Source organism: Eleutherodactylus coqui, chromosome 5 (assembly GCF_035609145.1).
Source record: "Eleutherodactylus coqui strain aEleCoq1 chromosome 5, aEleCoq1.hap1, whole genome shotgun sequence".
In the NCBI taxonomy this organism is placed as follows: domain Eukaryota; kingdom Metazoa; phylum Chordata; class Amphibia; order Anura; family Eleutherodactylidae; genus Eleutherodactylus; species Eleutherodactylus coqui.
In genome coordinates this window covers 267,370,506-267,392,825 of record NC_089841.1, presented here as the reverse complement: position 1 = coordinate 267,392,825, position 22,320 = coordinate 267,370,506, and the positions used below count along the sequence as shown (strand labels likewise).

At 50.2% G+C, this 22,320-nt stretch overlaps 1 protein-coding gene across 1 annotated transcript in view; it reads right to left on the bottom strand.

The window, feature by feature from the left end:
- Positions 1-21,851, bottom strand: part of FSTL3 (follistatin like 3) — a 62,292-nt gene extending 40,441 nt beyond the window's left edge. Inside the window, exons 1-3 of the mRNA XM_066604637.1 lie at positions 21,573-21,851; positions 4,510-4,695; positions 2,759-2,974 (exon numbers count right to left, since the gene is read on the bottom strand). Of these exons, the coding sequence (XP_066460734.1) occupies positions 2,759-2,974; positions 4,510-4,695; positions 21,573-21,657 (487 nt within the window). The 5' untranslated portion in view covers positions 21,658-21,851. The remainder of the gene's footprint in view (positions 1-2,758; positions 2,975-4,509; positions 4,696-21,572) is intronic.
- Positions 21,852-22,320: the final 469 nt, after the last annotated feature.

The window sequence follows — 22,320 nt, the reverse complement described above, 5'->3', positions numbered from 1 at the left end:
GTAAATGTTTTTTGCAAAACTAACAATAGGAAGTGACCTCATTCCGGTTATCACCTTTGAATTTGGTAGGGGGCCATTCAGGTGACAAAGCAGCCCCCCTTTCCTCTGTTGGGCCATTTAATGATGACAGCGACATCAATAAGGTTAATTATCTCCAATTGTGGCCTTCATGGCTAAATATCAGCCATCAAAGACGATCACCACCCCCCATGTAAGGAGCGGCCTCGACTGCTGGGCAGCTCCATAGATTCTCCGCCGCCAGAGGGTGAACATGTACACCCTGTTGTGGGAAGGGGTTAAAAAAATATTACCATAAATCTGATCACACATATTGTGGCATGGAAAGTCCAAACTGGACTCGTTTGGTGGAATACAACATTTGCTTTGTTTTCTTTGACATCTTAGAACTAGAATCATTGTTATATTACTATTACTGAAAGTGAGGATGAGATCTCACGCCACACAATTAAGGAGAGAAAGACAGGATTACCTGCGGCCGAGCACTTCCCCAATCACGGACACAACATAGAATACATGAAAGTTATTATACTGAAAGGCAATTTCAAATCACAAAGCCATAGAAGAATTTGGGAGTACAAATTTATAACAACTTTTGACACTTTCAACAAAGGGTTAAATTCTTCAAGAGGATTCATGTGTGACTGGGAAGTTATCTATAGCACAGATAACACTATGGCCTGGTGACCCCCTAACACTAATTCAGGGACCAAAAAAACCTTCACATCTTTATCAGTGACTATTTAAGTATTTCTTTATCCACTCATCCTGTTGTGGATTCTTTAAAGTGCAAATTAATCACATCCGTGTCTGTGCCTTGTCAGAAGTATGTGTGCATATATATATGCATGCCTCTTCGGATTTATTTCATTATGACCGAGGAAGAACCCTAAGTAGGTTTGAAAGCTCGCGGTAGCATCATGTATTTTTGTTAGCCATTAAAAGGTAGCATATCTGCAAGATGACTTGGTTTCTCTTGCTGGGGACAATCTCATGGGAGGATTCATTTAAATGAAGTCTCTTCCTCTTTAGTGTCCCGTTTTCAAGGAATGTTGTTTCTGGGTCTAAGGCTGCTTTCACACGGGCAACAAAATTGCACAATTTTCCGTCAATGTGACAGCGCTACAGATTGCATGTGGGGCCATACTCTCCAATGGGTTCCTTCACATCCACAATGTTTTCTCTATTGTGATGTTTGGAGATGAGCGAGCATACTCGATAAGGCAAACTACTCGAGCGAGTAGTGCCTTATTCGAGTACCTGCCCGCTCGTCTCTAAAGATTCGGCTGCCGGCGGGGGGCGGGGAGCAGCGGGGGAGATCGGGGAGGAACGGAGGGGAGATCTCTCTCTCCCTCTCTCCCCCCCGCTCCCCCCTGCAACTCGCCACTCTCCCGCGCCGGCAGCCGAATCTTCAGAGACGAGCAGGCAGGTACTCGAATAAGGTACTACTCGCTCGAGTACTTTGCCTTAGCAAGTACGCTCGCTCATCTCTAGTGATGTTGCGAGGAAAAAAAATGGCGACATGCTCTTAACAGATGCGATTCGCAATTTTTTTTTTTGTAGCCATTATTTTTTTATGGAGCTTTCGTTTGTGTTGCATCGCATGAAGTCGCAGCTCTCATGTGATGTGACTTTAACATTAGGAGGCTCTACCTTAATTTTTTGATGTGTTTTGGGGGGAATTTGAAATATAATCTACCCTGAAAATAACCCTTATCTGCATTACATAAAAAAAAAATAAAAAAAACAATACATCACCTAACAGGCGCGGTCTGGGTCCTCCCGCAGGTCTCCTTCGCTCCGGCACACTTTTCTTTCAGTACTCAGGAAATCGCTTCCTAGTTAAGGGGTTCATAAACCTAAATGGTTCTCAAGCGCCGCGGCACGGCCAATCAATGCTCGATGAACCAATCCGGGGTTTATGAACTCCAACTATTAGGTAATGTATTGTTTTTTTAATGTAATGCAGCTAGGAGTTATTTTTGGGGTAGGATTTATATTTTAGGCCCCCTCCCCTCAACCAACCCTCCGAAAATGCTGAAAAATGTAGGGTAGGTCTTATCTTAGGGATATGTCTTATTTTAAGGGAAAATAGGACCTATCCCAAAATCGCGCCAAAATTGTAAGATAGAGTCGAGCAGGAAATCGCGTTATCGCCGTAAGAAAATGCAGCGATATCTCACAAAAAACGCGGGAACATAGTTGCGATATTGCTGCAAATTTCTTGCGGGGATATCGCTGTCGCCCGTGTAAAAGAGGCCTTAAGGCTAGAGCTTCGGAGATGACTTTGACCGAACACCTCTAGGCTACATTCACACAGACGAGACTCTCCTGCGAGAAAAATGCACACTGGCGAGCGCGATATCTCGGCCCGATGCGCTCGGCCGTGTGAATCCGACCCTTACGCAGAGGGTAGAAAATCTATATAGGGGTGCTTTCACGTGGGCAGAAGCTATATGCATCACAATCCGCAGGTCTAACATTTGGGATTTTTATGCAAATTTGCAGTGATGTTGCAAATACAAATCCACAAAACTGCATCAAAATCCACAGTAGATGTACAGATTTTGGCGCAGGCGACCTCATACAGCTTCCACAGCAAGGAGAAGGCCTCTAGCTCCGTACTGTGGAGCCGCAGGGACTTCATGCCTCAGTTATCTGCAAGATGCTTTCCGTTTAAAGACATTTCCAAGATGGCTCCTATACATGTAGTGAACATACAGAAGAGGCGGTAACCTACTCTTGCATCGCCCGTAGTACATGACTTCCAGGTCCGGCTGGCCACGACATTTGTTTGTGATGAGCTCACATTCATCCGGATAGGTGTTTCCATCTGAGCCACATACGGGAATATCGCTGTTCAGACCCGAACAGTCCGGCGCACATTCACACTGCGGGCGGCCATCTTTCAGAAGACAGGTCTTACCAGATGGGCATTGCACGCCATCACAGCTGTCTGTAGAAGAAAAGGGACTGTTAGACACATATGAATCACAGGTCGCCATAGTGAGTGCAGCACAAGGGCCCGGCGGGCAGAGGGGGCCGCTGGGTCAGCAGGGAAGCCAAGCACTCCTCAGTGTTATCAATGAAAGCAGTGGAGTCAAATAAAAAGATCTCCTTTGTTCCCCTCCTGGACGCTGCAGTCTTCGTACTGCGATCCTCCACCAACTGTCAATTGACAAGCACACGATTGCTGTAGCCAACCTCCAACCTCAGCATTTGTGAGGCCGAGGATTGGCCGCAGTGATCAGAATCATTTTGCTGATGCTAGGCTACAACTAAGGATGCCAGACTGGCATTGGAAGTGATTCAGCATAAGTGATTTTGTCGTGGGTTACTGTGAAAAGGACTTTTATTTTTAATTAATAAAGTGAAGTTTTTCCATTTTGATTCACTGCACTGTCCTCTTGTATCTCTATGAAGTTCATACATATATTTAGTCAGGCGCGGTCCATGCTGTATCCTTTCAGTGTGGATCTGACTGGTGAGCTAGTGAGTGTCTGCTTACGTAGCATTACTACTAGCTGGGGCACTATAGATGAAGAGATTTTTGTTTAGATGTGGAAAGAAGAAGTCACGTTGCTAGAAAATTGAGCAGCCAAAGATGTCTTTCTCAAATTCTGCAGAGACAAGTTGTGGCCGGGAGAAGTGGTCATGGCGGTCTGGGCAGGATGGAGAAGAAAATGGAAAACGACCGCAGTCTGCAAAGTGTCTGTGTAGAAATGGTATCATACCACTAAGTGGTTAATGTATTCTGGCAATAGTGGTCTTTCCGTGGTGTTTTTTTTCAGTGAAGTATGATATTATTCCATCATTATGTTGTGGTAATACATGTTCATGGTCTGGGGGTATTATTTGTCCCTTTCATGGTGTTTTTATTAGTAATGCTGTTCTTGGTATAAGGGGTTTTGTTCAGTAACATGGGGTCACAAAATGTTCATGCAGTATGCTCAAGGGGGCAGCACATTCAAATTCTTGATATGGGGCCCAACCTTTTTTTGGTGAGCCAACCAGCTGTTGATCCCCTATTCTTACAATAGGACATCAGTTAAGGCCACTCTCACACAGGCGGTTTTTGCCAGCATTTATCGGGTGTTTAGACCACTGCACTGAGCCTCCAGATGAACGCTTTTTGAACACTGTTCTATTTTAGTGCATTTCAGCGATTTTTAATGCCCCACATCACCCACTGAAATGACGGGGAGCGTTGAGGATGCCGTTGAACGTGTTTTACTGATGCCCGTGTGAGACTGGCCTTAGGTCAAGGGATTGCAATGCTCATATAACCAACGGCACAGCCGAGCAGTACACAGAACCACCCAAACTGCACAGCTGAAGACAAAGAACAGACATCTCGGGAGGTAAGTTGTCCCATCTGGACTCCCTTTGGAGGTCAAGGATGGTTTTGCTCAGCAATAACTTGCCGCTCTTCAGACCCTTATGGCTAATCACATCCAACTTGTCGGAGATTCATCTTCTTGCGTCACTCACCTCTGCAAGGTTGACAATTCACCAGTCCCAGAAAGCCCAAGAGGCTCATTTTATTCATGGGGTCGGTGTAGTTAGACCAGGCCGTGTCGAGGTGTCCGTCTCTGCAGCATTCATCCCACGTCACCGCAGTGAACAGCATTAAGCTGCATGTCGAAGTAGAACCCTGTAGAAGCCAGCAAGTGCCCCCTATAGGATGGAAGTAGGAAATATCATTTATAATAGTGAAAGCGTTATCGTAACCCCTTAATTACTAGGCCTGTTTGGGGCTTAGAACTGCTGCGTGTACATGAAGAATAACGCTATATCTGGCGGTTGTATGACTTGTGTCCTGTATTTTTCACCTCTACAGTCTATCTAAAAGTTTCTGCTTTCTCTGTGCTAGTAGCTGGAGATTAGCTTCGATGATGTCTTCTATATAACTGCATATGGAGAAAACAGCAGATTCTGCTCCCCAACTTTCTGCAGCACACAGAGAAATAGCAGTATAATGGAGGACATGACGAGCAGCGCTGAACAGTGTAGATGCGATTTCGGTAGCTGTAAATCACTTACTATTAGCTGTGGCAGCCACATCGGTGTGAGACTACTATGAGCAGTATGTGTCATCACCCTCCTTCACTTCCTGTGTTCTGTCTATATGTCTCTGTTGCTAGAGACCAACTTGAAAACTAGCTGTGGGCAACAAATTAGAAGTAAAGGAGCCCTCTAGTGGCCGGCGCTTTATAGTAAACGGTATTTTAGGTAAATAGAGCGATTTGCACTTGTATGAAGACATAGGAAAAAGGAAGAAGCAGCCGACCTCATAGACCAGCGGAGTGCGGGGAGCGAAGTTCCGGGCACGGAGTGCGCGGGTGTGGAGCTATGGCGTCCACATAGATAGAAGGGGATAAACAGCAGGTTCCCCAACTGGCCGAGCTGCCGCCGTATATTACAGTATTGACCATCAGAACCAGTCAATCTGCTGATTTTTTTTTTCGTTTTTGGTACTTGTTGGTTCTGTCACCATTTTTAAAAATTAATTTCACAAATGTTTCATCAATATATGTGCCCCCACACACACACACACACCCTCCCCCATACACACACACACACCCTCCCCCCCCCACACACACACCCTCCCCCATACACACACACACACCCTCCCCCCCCACACACACACACCCTCCCCCCACACACACACCCTCCCCCATACACACACACACACACACACACCCTCCCCCCCCCCCCCCACACACACACACCCTCCCCCCCCCCCCACACACACACCCTCCCCCACACACACACTATTTATTTCCTAAACTCTTATTTCTCCAAAACATAAATATTGGTATTATTAGGCTGGGTCCACACAGGGCCTATTCCCGCCGGAAATCCCGCGGTTTGGCCGCAGCAAAAACAGCGAGATTTCCGCCGGGAGAAGCGCCGCTCCAAACCCGCGGCCCGGCCGCTTGCTTTTCCGTTGCGGCCGGCGCTCCCACAGAGGAGAGCGCGGCCACGACGGAAGTAAACAATAAATAGACATGCTGCATCTTTTGAAACCGCGGCTGCGGCGGCCGGACTTACCGCAGCGGATTGGCCGTCCCGTGTGGACGAGATTTCTCAGAAATCTCGTCCACATGGCTGGCTAATCCCGAGATTAGCGGCCATGGGCGGATTTGCCGCGGCGAAATTCCGCGCGGCAAATCCGCCCTGTGTGAACCCAGCCTTATTCAGGTGGTATAAACACAGCAATAGCCTGCAGGATAGCCCGTTTTTAGATAGCATAACCTGTTGAATGAAGGGCCAGCTCACAGGAGCGTATGCGTGAAGTGCTGTGTGTATGCCGCTGTGTGAGCTGGAGTATCACCGCCTAGAGCAGCGTACGAGGGGCCGCTGATAAGTCTTTGTCTTCTTTTTTTGTTTCCATGGTAACGGATGTTACATCACATGAAAGCCTTATGTGTCTAATATATGTGTTTGTAGCTTACAGCAACAGTGATCTCGGCACGCGGGAAACCAAAATGGCGGAGTCTAAGGCGATATTCACAGCCAATGAGAGCAGAGGAGTGATAACGTCCGCGGCGGATATTCATGATGATATGTGGCAGACATTGGGGGATCAATGCTCTTCATATTCTACAGTTAAGAACTGGGTTGCCAAATTTAAAACGGGCCCCTTGAGCAAAAATGATGAGGAACGTCCTGGAAGACCGAGAGAATCTTGATCCTGCAAGACAACGCCTATATTCCTGAGGTGCAGATGGCATGTTCAGGTCATGCGGGCATGCTGTCTGGGGTTTATGATGGTGCCAGACACTGGAATGGAGATGTTGGGGGGAGGTTGGCTGGTTGGGAAAAAGGGAGGACATGGTGTAAGAGACAGCGGACAGACAGTCGGCGATGTTTTGGAGGAATGGTACTGAGATGTCGCAGGAAGAGGTGTACAGTTGGGTGTCGTCAGCGTAGAGATGGTATTGGAGGCCAAATCTGCGGATGGTTTGTCCGATTAGAGCTGTGTAGATGGAGAAGAAGAGGGGGCCGAGGACCAATCCCTTGGAGACCCCAACAGCCAGGGGGAGCGGAGAGGAGATAGAGCCAGTGAAGGAGACGCTGAAAGAGCGGTCAGAGAGGTAGGAAGAGAACCAGGAGAGAGCAGCGTACTTTACTTTAATGGAGCAAAGCAAACTGAGGAGGTTATGGTCGACAATGTCAAATGCAGCAGAGAGGTCAAGGACGATTAGTAACGAGTAGTCGCCTCTCGATTTGGCCATCATTAGATCGACTGATACTTTTGTGAGGGCAGTTTCGATCAAATGTAGGGGGCGAAAGCCAGACTGGAGGGGAACAAAGCGAGAGTTGTCAGAGAGGAAGTGTGTGAGGCAGGAGGAGACCAGGCGTTAAAGTAGTTTGGAGATGAAGGGGAGATTTGAGATGGGTTAATCGTTGGCGGCGTCGGTCGGGTCGAGGGTCGGTTTCTTTAGCAGAGGGGATATGATGAAGTCTTTGAATCAGGAGGGGAAAATGCCAGAGATCAGGGAGAGGTTGAAGATGGTGGCGAGGTGGGTAATGATAGCCGGAGAAAAAGTGAGGCTAGGGCAGGTGGTGGGGCGAGCAGCGGAAAGCAGTCTGGAGACTTCCTGTGTCGTTTGTTCTTGTATACATAGTGAGTGATGTATGCAGTGCTTTAGAGACTGGTATCGGGGTAGCCGGACATTGCTTGGAGATTTCTTTGAGAATGTTTTCAAAATTTTTTATTTTTTTTGAAATGGGCGGCTAGCTCTCCAGCACTGAGATCCGTCATGGGGACCTGTTCTTTAGGACTGAGGAGGGAGTGGAAGGTATTGAAGAGTTGTTTGGGGTTGTGGGATAGTGAGGAGATGAGGGAGGTGAAATAAAATTGTTTGGCATGGTGGAGGGCGAGGTTGTATGTTTTGAGCATAAATTTGAAGTGGATGAAGTCTACGCACTGTTCGGATTTGCACCACAGACGTTCAGCACACCTAGACCACCGCCGGATGAAGTGCGTTTGGGGTGTGAGCCAAGGTTGTCATGGTCTGCGGTGGACTAGTTGGGTCACAGGGGGGCGCTGCTTCAGCCAGGACACGTCTGAGGGTGGTGGAGTAATGCTCAGCAGCCAGGCTGGGGCATGAGAGGAGAGAGATGGGGGACAGTCCGGAGGTTCCTAGAGGTGCAATAGGTGAGAGCTCCAGTATCCTCTGTGAGATTATTATACAGGCTTCTGCTAGGGGAAGATCATTTTCACTCAGCCGAGAAAACCGCGCAAGATTTGTGTGTTGCGAGATGCACGAGTATGAACCACATTCTTTTTGAATAGGGTCATATACATGTGCAATTTCTTTCCCCCATCGCATTGCGGGGCAGGAAAAAATCGTGGCACGTCTTATCTTTGGGCATTCCCTTGGAATGCATCGCCGGCAAAAGTATCATTAGATGTGCAAGATGTTGCTGAGGTCCCAGTGCGTCTGTCAGCCGCACCCCAGGATCGCTACTTCTCTGAAGTTATGGGAGGCATTTTTGACACAAAAACGCCTCCCATCCGTGGGGAAATCACACCTTCCTGAGCGCGACATCGGACTGCCTAAGGGCTTATTCTCACTGCCATAGGCATATCTACACACAGCGGCAGGGAGTGTAGTGGCGCCTGAATGAGGGGAATCCCTTCCCCTTCGCTGGCTCTTTAAACTCCGCGCCAGAGTGCAGAAGTTTGAAACAAGAGGCGTGAAGATAGGGGCCGCGCAATCTTCCTCGCACGTAGTATTCACTAGGACAGGTCCTAGCTTTTCTCACTGGTACAATTAACAGGCGTGAATCCCGCTAATGAAACCACTGAAATCCATTGATATGAGTGGTTTGGGATTATCACCACTGTATGAGGGGACAGAACCACGCTCATCGGGAACCACCCTTACTCTTCTTCTGCTCTAGCAGCCGCTTACGGAACAGACAGCTGTGGGGTCATTTCCAGATCTCTAGTTTGTAACAGCTCCTTCTTAGGCTCATACAAACGGAAGTACAAATGAAAAAACGTGGCAGCATCCACGGATGTGAAGAATTTACAAGAAGTGCTTTATTCTCCCATAGCATCAACAGAAAGAGGCGCCGTTATGGCCCCCAATTGGGAGCCGAGACATCGCCTCTTTCTGTTGGTGCTATGGGAGAATAGAGCACATCCACGGATGCTGCCACGGTTCGGTTCCTGGTGGCTGCAGCATCATTTAAAGGTCCCACCATAATTGTGGTTCATTATATGTGCTGCTGGTAATTTTTTCTGAACAGACGTAAGTCCAGTGATTTCGTTGATCCATTCGCACTGGTGTACATTCATCGCGTATAATATGGGCATGTTCTATTTTACCGCGTATTACACACAACAGAGAACTATTGTTCTCTATGGATGCATTAGGGAGTTCGGTACAGAAGAGCGTGCTTGAGATACATAGTCATAAATGCGCAGGCATACGCGATGACATATGCAGTGATCCGCAGATCCGCATGACGCTACGACACTGTGGTGTTTACCGGGCGCTCCAGTGAGCCCGACCTTGAAGTGGGAGCCGCACTGCCCACCGGCCAGAGACAGTGGATGCTCGTTAACGAACTAAGACTCATGACAGTACTTAAAGGAGATGTCTCGAGGCAGGAGTGAATTTTTTTTTTGCCCAGTCCCCCTAATTAAGCATACATTACTAAGCCCCCCTGTAAATGACTTTTCTAGCTGGTTTGTACTTACCGTTCCAGCGTTTCAGCAACTTCTAAAAATTTTCCCAAGATGGCCACCAGCTCTTTTCCCTTCGCTTGCTGTAGCCCGACGTGCGCGCTCCCGAGACGCTACCAGCTGTATCTCCCTGACAACCAGACGCCACGCAGCCGCCGACGGGACCCCTGGAGTGAACACGGCCAACCAGTCACCCACCGCCAGGCAGCAGGTAACAGGCGCAGCCCCCCCCCCCCCCCCCGACACAGCGGCAGCCCCCCCATCGCAGCGGCAGCCCCCCCCATCGCAGCGACAGTCCCCCCCCATCGCAACGACAGCCCCCCCGGCACAGCGACGACAGCCCCCCCCGGCGCAACGGCAGCCCCCCCCGGCCCATCACTTACCAGGACGGCAGGACGGCGGGACAGCTGGGCGGCTTCTCCGGACAGCTGGGCGGCTCTGCACCTTCCTCTAACAGAGGATGGTACAGAATGGCCGCTCCAGTGCGCTCCCGAGCAGTGACAGCTCGTCTGCGCATGCGCAGAAGAGCTGTAGCGGGGAGCACACTGAAGCGGCTCGTGCTGAAAGGAGAAGACCGGACTGCGCAAGCGCGTCTAAAAAAGCAAGCTGCCAGCGAATTTAGACGGAACCATGGAGACGAGGACGCCAGCAACGGAGCAGGTAAGTGAATAACTTCTGTATGGCTCATAATTAATGCACAATGTACATTACAAAGTGCATTAATATGGCCATACGGAAGTGTATAGACCCACTTGCTGCCGCGGGACAACCCCTTTAAGTGGATGGGAATGTTGGAATCCCAACCAATTAGCCGTGTGATGTTAGATACTATTGTGTAAGATTCAAATATAGAGAGAAAAGTATCATAGAAGTGACACCCTTTATTGGCCGACCTGGAAGGTTCGGGGTGCAGAGACTCTCATCAGACAGGTTCCTGACGGGCGGCCGTGCGCTGACAGCTGGCAGGTAGACTGTTTCTGGTAATTCTAGAGGTTCTTCTATAACACTGCTCTATCTTTGTGCACGACAGTACGCAGCCTCACGCACACTTGTTTGACTAATGGCTGGCTGTAATGATAAAACGCACTGGAAGAAAGGATCCATCTCCAAAGAGGAAATGACTTCAACGTGACGCAAGTGTTCCATAAAACTATCTCTGCGGGTCACCAAATCCTAATGTGAGAAGAGTTTACGGGCCAACATATAAAACGCTGCGGCCCTGTCATTATCCCAAAGCCGTTGGCACGCTAATTCCCCACGGACCCGCGCTGCTTTAGCGCCTTCAACGTTTTCAAACATCATTTATCACAAGTGTCTTGGGGCGTTCACGCAAGCATTTAGGCGCATCCGAAAACACAACCATGCGGAGCATCGGATTTCAATGGCTTCATTCGGACGAACGCTTCTTTCCCACATAACATATCCTCGCGTGACCATACACGCCCATTGTATACAGCACATGGACACATATGTCTTGCCCTATCTTTGACGTGATACGCAGCAAGCTCCCATAGACTTCTACGGAAACTGAAAAAAAAGGAGGGGGAGGGAGTTACCCTGCGTGGGAATAGGAGACAGCTCGCCGTAATTAGGCATTTTATTGGCATTCGAAGGATTTCTGCCGATTGTCGCTTACCATCGCTTCTGCATATTGTTTCTACAATGGTGTGTCAATGGCTTTGAATACGCTAATTAGGATCAGGGGGCAAAAAGTCATTCCAGCGATTCTACAATGCGAACATAAAAGCATACGGTCGTGTGAGGAGGCCTAAGGATGTGTCACATCTAACAGATTTACTGCAGATCTGCAGCAGGTTTCACTCTTCCAATTTGAATTTAACTGAAATCTGCTGGGGATCTGCTCCAAAATCTGTAGCAAAGTGTGAGAGAAAACTGACCATGTAGCCCAGAACAACTAATCAGAGCCCAGCTTATATTTGTCGCGACAGCTACGAAATGCCTTAGAGATTTTATGGTGCAAAGCAAAAAAAAAAATGCTCACACAGAGGCGCAATAATCTTGATGGTTGCAGTCACTTTCAGTTGTATACGATACTTAGTGCTTAGGGCTTGGTTTTAGCACAGTAGAGGTACGTCCAAAAATCGCGGCTAAAGTACACTAAAAATCTTGTGAATAGGCAATTTTTCACACACAGAGGACCCGAGCATCATCGTGTGTGAAAAATCGCTCATTCACTGAAATAGCGTGTTACTTTAAAAAAAACGCAGCTGCTCCGGGAGGAGAGAGAGATGAAGCCCTGCAGGGCTTCTGGATTTCCCCATAGCAGGGAGAGAGTAAGGGCGGGGCTACAGGGGATTTCCCCATAGCAGGGAGAGAGTGTGTGGCAATGGGGATCCCCAAGAGATAACCCCATAGTGCAAAGAGAGAGGAGGTGGGGGCTACAGGGGATCCCCGAAGAAAATCCCCATAACACAGAGAAAGGGGGTGGGGCTAGAGGGCTTCTCACAGGGATTTCCCAGAGTAAGTAGAGAGGGGCATGGCTAAAGGGTGGATCCCTCGAGCTCCACCCTCTCCCACATATTCTCAGGGAAGCCTTCTAACCCCGCCCCCTGCCTTATCCCGCTATAGGGAAATCCTTTGGGCAACCCACTGCTGGGGAGAGAGGTGGATGGAGTCCCCTACTGCCCCCGCCACTGGGAAATTGTCCAACAATGGGGCTGGAGGAATTCCCAGCTACCTACAGCGGGACATTTTAAACTGTCTGCCCAGAAGCACATTTTAACCCCTCGGTGACCAGCCTATCGTGTTTTTACGTCCTGCCATTGCAGGACATGCATGGATGGAGATTGTGCTGTAAGAAACAGCTGACACCCGTGGGCAGCAGCCCTAACAAGCCGCACGCATGGCCAATCAGGGCTGTTAACCCTTTAAATGCCCCTGTCAAATCTGACAGCGACATTTAAATTCCCCTAACGATGTTCAATGTCCCGTACACCCCCCTCCCCCCCCCCCCTCGCAATGAGTTTGGGAGAGCTGTGCGGGTTTCTTGGCAGCCGGGGACCTTCTGAAAGACCCCAGGGCTGTCATGACAGAATGCCTATCAAGCCATCCACGAGGGCTGGCTTGATAAGACTGCCTGTCAGATAGCAATATGATGTAATGCTATGGCATTACATCATACTGCAGGAGCGATCAAAGCACCGATTCCCCCTGGGGACTAAAAGAAAATGTGAAAATAAGAACAATAAAGTTTTATTAATTATTTTTTTTTAAAAAGTTATAAAAAACATATTTACAATAAAAAAATAAATATCTTAAAAAAATAAAAGTAGTGCAGCAAAAAAAAAAAAAAAACGACATATGTTTGGTACGGTAGTAATCGTACTGCCCCACAGAATAAAGTTATCATGTCGTTTTTGTTGCAATTTGTGTGGTGTAGAAACAAGACGCCATGAAAGATGCCGGAATGTCATTTTTATTCAATTTCTCTCCACTTAGAATTTTTTAAAAGTTTTTCAGTACACTAAGTAGCACCATTGAAAAATACAGCTCCTCCCGGAAAAAACAACAAGCCCTCCTACAGCGACGTCGATGGATAAATGAAGGAGTTATGATTTTTTAAAGGTGGGGAGGAAAAAGCAAAAATGGAAAAAAGCAAAAAAGCTCCGTCACTAAGGCCTCATGTCCACGGGGAAAATCAGGCCCGCTACGGATTCTCCATGGAGAATCTGCAGCGGGTCCCTCCTGCCCCGCGGACATGAGCGCTGAAAATCAGAATAAATAAGAATAAACTCACCTCTCGCCCGCTCCGGATCCTTCCTTCGCCGCAGTGTCATTTTCTCTGCGTCGCGGCCGGATCTTCTTACTTCGGCCCGGCGGATGCGCAGGATGACGTCGGTGACGTACCCCGCGCATGCGCCGGCCCGAAGAAAAAAGATCCGGCCGCGACGGAGAGAAGATGGAGCCTCGGCGAAGAGAAGAACCGGAGCGAGTGAGTAAATTCCTATTTTAGGTCTCCCGCGGATCCGGACGGCTTCCATAGGCTTCAATAGAAGCCCGCGGGAGCCGTCCCCGCGGGAGACCCGCACGAAAATGGAGCATGGCCCAGATTTTTTCATGCTCCATTTTTTTTTTTAAATCACTTTTATTGACCCTCCGCGGGTATTTTTCTACCCGCGGGTGGTCAATGCATCCCTATGGGGTGCGGATCCGCAGGCAGGCAGAAGAGTTAAAATCCGCTGCGGATTCACGGGGTCTTGGTAAGCACTAGACTACTTCCTTAGGAGTTCACCCTGACTACCCGCGTATGTGAGAGCACGCTCCATCAATACTTGCATTACAGCCTGTGAGCGGCCCCCGACTAAATCATCCCTACAACTCCAGTCTACGCATCACTTACACAAGAGCGCTCTATCCTCACGCCTACTGCTCCGTGCCACTTGCAGGAGGAGGTTTACTGCAGACCGGCTGGCGTTGGAGTCCCACTAGTACTAGTAGATGCATTCCCAGCTTACGGTGCCCCGACCCGCCGTGGATGATCTGCAGAGAATCACTGATTGCCAGGCAGATTCTGGACTTGTTGGTGTCTCAGTTGCCGAGGTAAGCAGGTAACGCAGATGGTACGCAGAGCGTACAGACACCCGTAGGCCTCATTCCCACCAGCGTGTGCGTTCTTACTAGGGATGAGCGAGTATACTCGCTAAGGCACTCCCCGCTCGAGTAATGTGCCTTAGCCGAGTATCTCCCTGCTCGTCCCTAAAGATTCGGGGGCCGCCGCAGCTGACAGGTGAGTTGCGGCGGGGAGCGGGGGAGAGCGGGCGGGAGAGAGGGATCTCCCCTTCGTTCCTCCCTGCTCTCCCCCGCAGCTCCCCGCCCCGCGGCAGCACCCGAATCTTTCGGGACGAGCGGGGAGATACTCGGCTAAGGCACATTACTCGAGCGGGGAGTGCCTTAGTGAGTATACTCGCTCATCCCTAGTTCTTACGCTGGCTGCATGCAGCCGAAAGTAGCATCAATGAAAAATAGTCGCAATCGAGTCCTAATATGAATTACCGTTTGCTCGCCCGTTTACATCATGTGAAAACTTTGCTGCAGTGTGAAGTTCCGGCAGTCCGCAGAAATCCTTCTAATAGCTTAAATATTAATAGCTTTTCCGAGTGCCGGCCGCAGGTAAACTCCCTCCCCTCCCCTTTTATTCAGCTCTCATAGGAGTCTATGGGAGCCGCCTACGTTTTTCATCCAAAGATAGGTCACTAAATTCGGCAATTTGACGGTGCAATTTTCGGACGACTTAATAGCCACATAAAAGGGTTTGTGTGAATAAGGTCTTAGGCTGCCTTCACACTGGCGTGCAAGACGCACAAACATGGACGCCATTCTTTTGAATGCGGTCATACACATGAGCGATGTGTTCCTGCATGGCCCCACGATGTGTGGAGACAAAGCGCGGCATGTTCTGTCTCCCTGCGTGATCTCGCATCGCAGCCCTATTGGTGTCAGTGCGGCTGTCGGCAGCAGTGCGAGGTCTTCCGTTGAAAGCAATGAAAGAAATCCCGCGATCCTCCTGCTGTGGCTGACAGCCGCGCCGCAGGACTGCTTCTTCCCCGAAGTAATGCCAGGCTGTTTGGGCATGAAAATGCCTCGCATCCTTGGAGTATTCACATGGTGGAGAGCGCAATATGAGGGAAGGATTCACATGTTGGGGAGCGTGATATAAGGGTGGGATTCACATGGTGGGGAGCGCAATATAAGGGCAGGATTCACATGTTGGGAAGCGTGATATAAGGGTGGGATTCACATGGCAGAGAGCGCAATATGAGGGCAGGATTCACATGTTGGGGAGCACGATATAAGGGCGGGATTCACATGGCGGGCAGCGCGATATGGGGGCGGGATTCACATGGTGGGGAGCATGATATGGGGGTGGGATCCACATGGTAGGGAGTGCTATATAAGGGCGGTATTCACATGGTGGGGAGCGCGATATGGGGGCGGTATTCACATGGTGGGGAGCATGATATGGGGGCGGGATTCACATGGTGGGGAGTGCGATATGGGGGCGGAATTCACATGGTGGGGAGCGTGATATGAGGGTGGGATTCACATGGTGGGGAGCATGATATGGGGGCGGGATTCACATGGTAGGGAGTGCGATATAAGGGCGGGATTCACATGGTGGGGAGCACGATATGGGAGCCGGATTCACATAGTGGGGAGCGCGATATGGGGCGGGATTCACATCGTGGGGAGCGCGATATGGGAGCCGGATTCACATAGTAGGGAGTGCGATATTGGGGCGAGATTCACATGGTGGGGAGCACAATATGAGCTGTGAGTCACATTTGCCATAACAAGCGTAACCTTCTGACTTGCAACTCTTTCCTTTACAATGTCTGCGTATATTATTTGCGCCAGTGATTATTCGGGCAGTTACCATCGGGGGCACGGAGTCCAATGCATTCATTCAGATGACCAACTGTTAGCCGCGGAAAAGATAGAACATCGGTGATCGAATACCGCGGCCGATTTTATAGGTCTTGCCCTATCCTTCGGCCGATATACGCTGGCAGCTCCCATAGGCTTCTATGGGAGCAGCTGAAAAAGGGAGGGGGAGGGAGTTCAGCAGCGGCCAATGCTGGGAAAAGCTTACAGGGGCCTCCATTTAATTATTAGAAGTAATTCCAATTGAGGGTTTTTTCGAGTGAATGGAATGATGAAATTAGATTGATTGCTGCACTTTTAGGGCTTATTCTGACATGCGTATATATATATATATGCTGTCCCTCTCTGCAACTAGTGGCGAGGGGCGGAGAGGGGGTGGGAGCACAGGCCGCTCTCACAGGCGTTTGTAAAAACGCTGCATTTTTCTGCGTTAGAACGGTGTTTTTGACAGCGTTTTTAAAGCACCCCATCATTGCAAGGGTTGATGTAGTGCGCCAAAAACGCGCTGAACGCATGAAGATAGAACATACAGCGTTCATTTTAGTGTGCGCTCAGGGTTCCCTCACACCGGGGGCTGCGCAGTCCTGAAATCCCATTGATTTGCATTGGAGCATTCAGACACGCCATTTTTTTCACACGTGCGTAAGAACCACACTGTGCCCTCTGTTAGTGCGTAATAAGCACATTATACACCATCGGGGGTTAAAATATGCAGTAAATATGCGTGTTACATGAGCATATAACTGCGCACTGTGTATTAGGGCTTATTCACACGGGCGTATATGGGCCGAGTTTTCACGCCGCCCCAGTAATGCATCAGTGCACGGGGCCGTATCTCCGCAGCGTGAAAGCGCTCGCCCGGCGCTTGTATGTCGGTGGCGGCAGCTGCAGGAGAAGGGAGGTGGGAGGCGTGACTGCTAAACTCTGTACCTTCTCTTTAATGGGGCGAGGGGGTGGAGCACACTAGCTCCCGTCCTGGCTCCTCCCCTTGCAGAGAGCCGGCGAGGGGAGGGATGGGCTGTCTCCCAGTTTTCATGGCCGGCTGATATACACTCATGTGAATAAGCCCCTATAAACATGAAAAATACGTGTAAGAGCTTCTTCAAACAAGCGAATGCTCAAAAACACTTCAACAGAGCGCCGTATTGGCGCATGAACGCGGTTGGATGAGGTCCATTTGCACGCGTGACGCTCCCCTTCCGTGGATTAAATGGCTATTTAGCCTAATGAGGTCCAGATGTGTTATTTTTTCCCGTGTTTTCGCAGTGTTTCCCGCTTCCCCTTGCGCACCTCCTATAGACTTCTATGGGGGTCTTTGCTGCATAAAATGTGAAAAGTAGAGCAGATCCCACTGAATTCCATGTGTGAGAACGAACCGAGCGAAGAAGTCATTGGGTTCTATTCTTTGTGTTTTGTAAACGCAAATACCTGCACAACACGGTGGTCTGAGCACGCCCCGATGTGCAGCCTCCCGATGCGCGGCCCCCTGATACGCAGCCCCCTGATGCGCGGCCCCCCGATACGCAGCCCCCTGATGCGCGGCCCCCCGATGCGCCTCCTTAGGGACCTTTCACACAGAATGGAATTGTTCCGAATTCGCCACTGCAGAAATCTGCACCAAAATCTGCAGCTCTCCGGGCTCCGCCCACGGACGTATGCACAGTGCATGTCACAGTGAATGAGACAACTTTTGCGCATGCATTGGCGCATTTTACTACACTTTTTACACTCGCCGAGCCTGCTCACATGGGCGCAGGACAGCGCTGCTGTGGTCTACATGGCCAATAAGATGCGTTTTTTGCATGGGATTGGCGTATTGCGCATACATTTGTAAGTCCCTGTGGGGACTTTTGTTGCACAAATGCATGCTACAGTTTTTGTTACATGCTGCCAAAAGGGAGGGTGAGAATGAATACATCGAAATCAAGGCGCTCTCGTCTCTGTATATTACGTGCGCAAATACGTCCGTCTAAAGGGGCCAGAACTGCAGATTTTGAGGTGGAATCACCAGCAGAATTCTGCTTTTTCAATTCTGCATCACATTCCGCATCCCATCCCACGTCACATTCCGCGTCACATTCCGCGTCAATCCCGCATCACATCCCGCGTCACATTCCATGTCACATCCCGCGTCACATTCCGCATCACATGCCGCATCACATTCCGCGTCAATCCCGCGTCACACTTCGCGTCAATCCCGCATCACATCCCACGTCACATTCCGCATCACATCCCGCGTCACATTCCGCATCACATCCCACGTCACATCCCGCGTCACATTCCACATCACATCCCGCGTCACATTCCGCATCACATCCCGCGTCACATTCCGCGTCACATTCCGCGTCACATTCCACGTCAATCCCGCGTCACATTCCGCATCACATTCCGCGTCAATCCCGCGTCACATCCCGCGTCACACTTCGCGTCAATCCCGCATCACATTCCGCGTCAATCCCGCATCACATTCCGCATCACATTCCGCGTCAATCCCGCGTCACATCCCGCATCACATTCCGCGTCAATCCCGCGTCACATCCCGCGTCACATTCCGCATCACACTTAGCGTCAATCCCGCATCACATCCCGCGTCACATTCCGCATCACATCCCACGTCACATCCCGCGTCACATTCCGCATCACATCCCGCGTCACATTCCGCATCACATCCCGCGTCACATCCCGCGTCACATTCCGCGTCACATCCCGCGTCACATTCCGCATCACATCCCACGTCACATTCCGCGTCACATTCCACGTCAATCCCGCGTCACATTCCGCATCACATTCCGCGTCAATCCCGCGTCACATCCCGCGTCAATCCCGCATCACATCCCGCGTCACATTCCGCATCACATCCCGCGTCAATCCCGCATCACATTCCGCATCACATCCCGCATCACATTCCGCATCACATTCCGCGTCAATCCCGCGTCACATCCCGCGTCACATTCCGCATCACATCCCGCATCACATTCCGCGTCACATTCCGCATCACATTCCGCGTCAATCCCGCGTCACATTCCGCGTCACACTTAGCGTCAATCCCGCATCACATCCCGCGTCACATTCCGCATCACATCCCGCGTCACATTCCACGTCACATTCCAGGTCACATCCCGCGTCACATCCTGCGTCACATTCCGCATCACATCCCGCATCACATTCCGCGTCACATTCCAGGTCACATCCCGCGTCACATCCTGCGTCACAACCCGCGTCACATTCCGCATCACATCCCGCGTCACATCCCGCATCACATCCCGCATCACATTCCACGTCACATTCCGCATCACATCCCGCATCACATCCCGCATCACATTCCGCATCACATCCCGCATCACATCCCGCATCACATTCCACATCACATCCCACGTCACATCCCGCATCACACTCCGCATCACATCCTGTGTCACATTCCATGTCACATCCCGCATCACATCCCGCATCACATTCCGCGTCACATTCCGCATCACATCCCGCATCACATCCCGCATCACATTCCGCGTCAATCCCGCGTCACATCCCGCGTCACATCCCGCGTCACATCCCGCATCACATCCCGCATCACATTCCACGTCACATTCCGCATCACATCCCGCATCACATCCCGCATCACATCCCGCATCACATCCCGCGTCACATCCCGCATCACATTCCACATCACATCCCGCGTCACATCCCGCATCACATCCCGCGTCACATTCCGCATCACATCCCGCATCACATCCCGCATCACATTCCACATCACATCCCGCGTCACATCCCGCATCACACTCCGCATCACATCCTGTGTCACATTCCATGTCACATCCCGCATCACATTCCGCGTCACATTCCGCATCACATTCCGCGTCAATCCCGCGTCACATTCCACGTCACATTCCGCATCACATCCCGCATCACATCCCGCATCACATCCTGCGTCACATCCCGCGTCAATCCCGCATCACATTCCGCATCACATTCCGCATCACATTCCGCGTCAATCCCGCATCACATCCCGCGTCACATCCCGCGTCACATTCCACGTCACATTCCGCATCACATCCCGCATCACATTCCGCATCACTTCCCGCGTCACATTCCGCATCACTTCCCGCGTCACATTCCGCATCACATTCCGCATCACATCCCGCATCACATCCCGCATCACATCCCGCATCACATCCCGCATCACATTCCGCATCACATCCCGCATCACATCCCGCATCACATCCCGCATCACATCCCGCATCACATCCCGCATCACATCCCGCATCACATCCCGCATCACATTCCGCATCACATCCCGCGTCACATTCCGCGCGGGATGGAAAATTATCGTCAGGACAGCAGATCCTGCTGCGCCCCGCAGAGCGTTCTCTCTTTGCGAAGGTCCCTGAGGACACCTGCCGGCACGGGGGGCTCTCCGCGGAGTCTCGGGCTGCACCTGCTGGTAGAGCGGAGGTCCACCAGTGCTTGTGTGTCGGCAGGCACAACGACGCACCCGCAGTGAAAGCAAGGGCTCCAGGTTTTGAAAATGATATTTTTGACATGCAGGACAGACAGACGAATGTAACACTTCAGTTAGAGGAGGAACAGCGATGGATATGGGTTATTGTGGCTAGGAGGGTCTCACTCATATATGGGTTATTGTGGCTAGGAGGGTCTCACTCTGGGGGCTACGGGGCTCCGAAAGTCATGTCTGTGCAATAAGATAGCTGGAGAGGCAGAGATAGATAGTATATATATAGAGATGGGTAATATATATATATACACACACAGAAGTGGATAGCATATATATATGCTGATATACATAGTATACACACAGATGTATATAGATATATATATATTTAAAATTACACACAATGTATAGGATATATATATACATATAAACACACAGAGATGGATAGTATATAGAGAGAGATGGGTAGTATATATATATACCGAGATACATAGCATACACACAGATGGATGGTATATATAGAGATGGGTTATATATATATATATATATATATATATATATATATATATATATATATATATATATACACACACACACACACACAGAAGTGGATAGCATATATATATATATATATATATATATATATACTGAGATTCATAGTATACACGCAAATGTATATAGATAGATAGTGTATATATATATATATATATATATATATATATATATAAAATTACACACAATGTATAGCATATATATATATATATATATATAAACACACAAAGATAGATAGTATATATAGAGATGGGTAGTGTATATATATATATATACTGAGATACACAGCATACACACAGATGGGTAGTACACACACATGTATATAGATACATAGTATACACACACATGACACATGTATATAGAGAGATGTAGCTGCCATGTCCCAGCCGGGCTCCCCACATGCTTGCAGGGTTCAGCCTGGCAGTTGGGGCTTCTGCTCGGACTTACCCGGCTGCAGGGTGTCCCCTCCCGGGATGGGGTGGCATCGGGTGGCCGTCCAGAGCAGGAGGGGCAGCAGCAGTGATTGCAGCATGGTGCAGGAACTTGCCGAGTCCGAGGAGTGTCTGGCCGCTGTCTACCTGGCTGTGGCCGCCGTCTGTCGCTGGGGGAAGTGTTCCCGCGATCCCCGCTGTCTGCCGGCCACTTCTCGCCTGCGTCTCCCCTTATCTGTGCCCCTATGTCTGTCCTGTGTCTCAGCGCTGTCCAATGTCTGCCCCCTCCGGGTCTCCCCTCCTCTCCCCGGGTCTCCCCTCCTCTCCCCGGGTCTCCCCTCCTCTGCCGTCCCCCACGCTGGCTGCTCTCCTCACTTTGTTGTAGTATTGCTTCACCTGCCTGTGCGGCTGTCTGCCGATGTCTGGCGGCGGCGGCGGCGGGGAGGGCTGCCTGCTCGACCGTGTCACCTGGGACAACATTTGTGGAACTTTCTCAGTGGTGTGCGGCCGGCGGCCGTCCTGCCTGCGGGGCTGCAGACCGAGTGTGCGGCGTCCTCGGGGGAATGCCCCCCCCCCATTCCTGTCAGGCTTTAGCTTTACCTCATAGTTAGTGCTGAGGTGTCAGAGGAGCCGGAGAAGAGCCCCCGGCTGCCATCCTTCAGCCAGTCCTTCAGATATTCTCTTGTAGACATGGCTGTGGGGGGCGCTCCTGAGGGTCTCCTCACATCAGCATAAGCAAGGGGGCAACGTCAGCTTGTCCGATA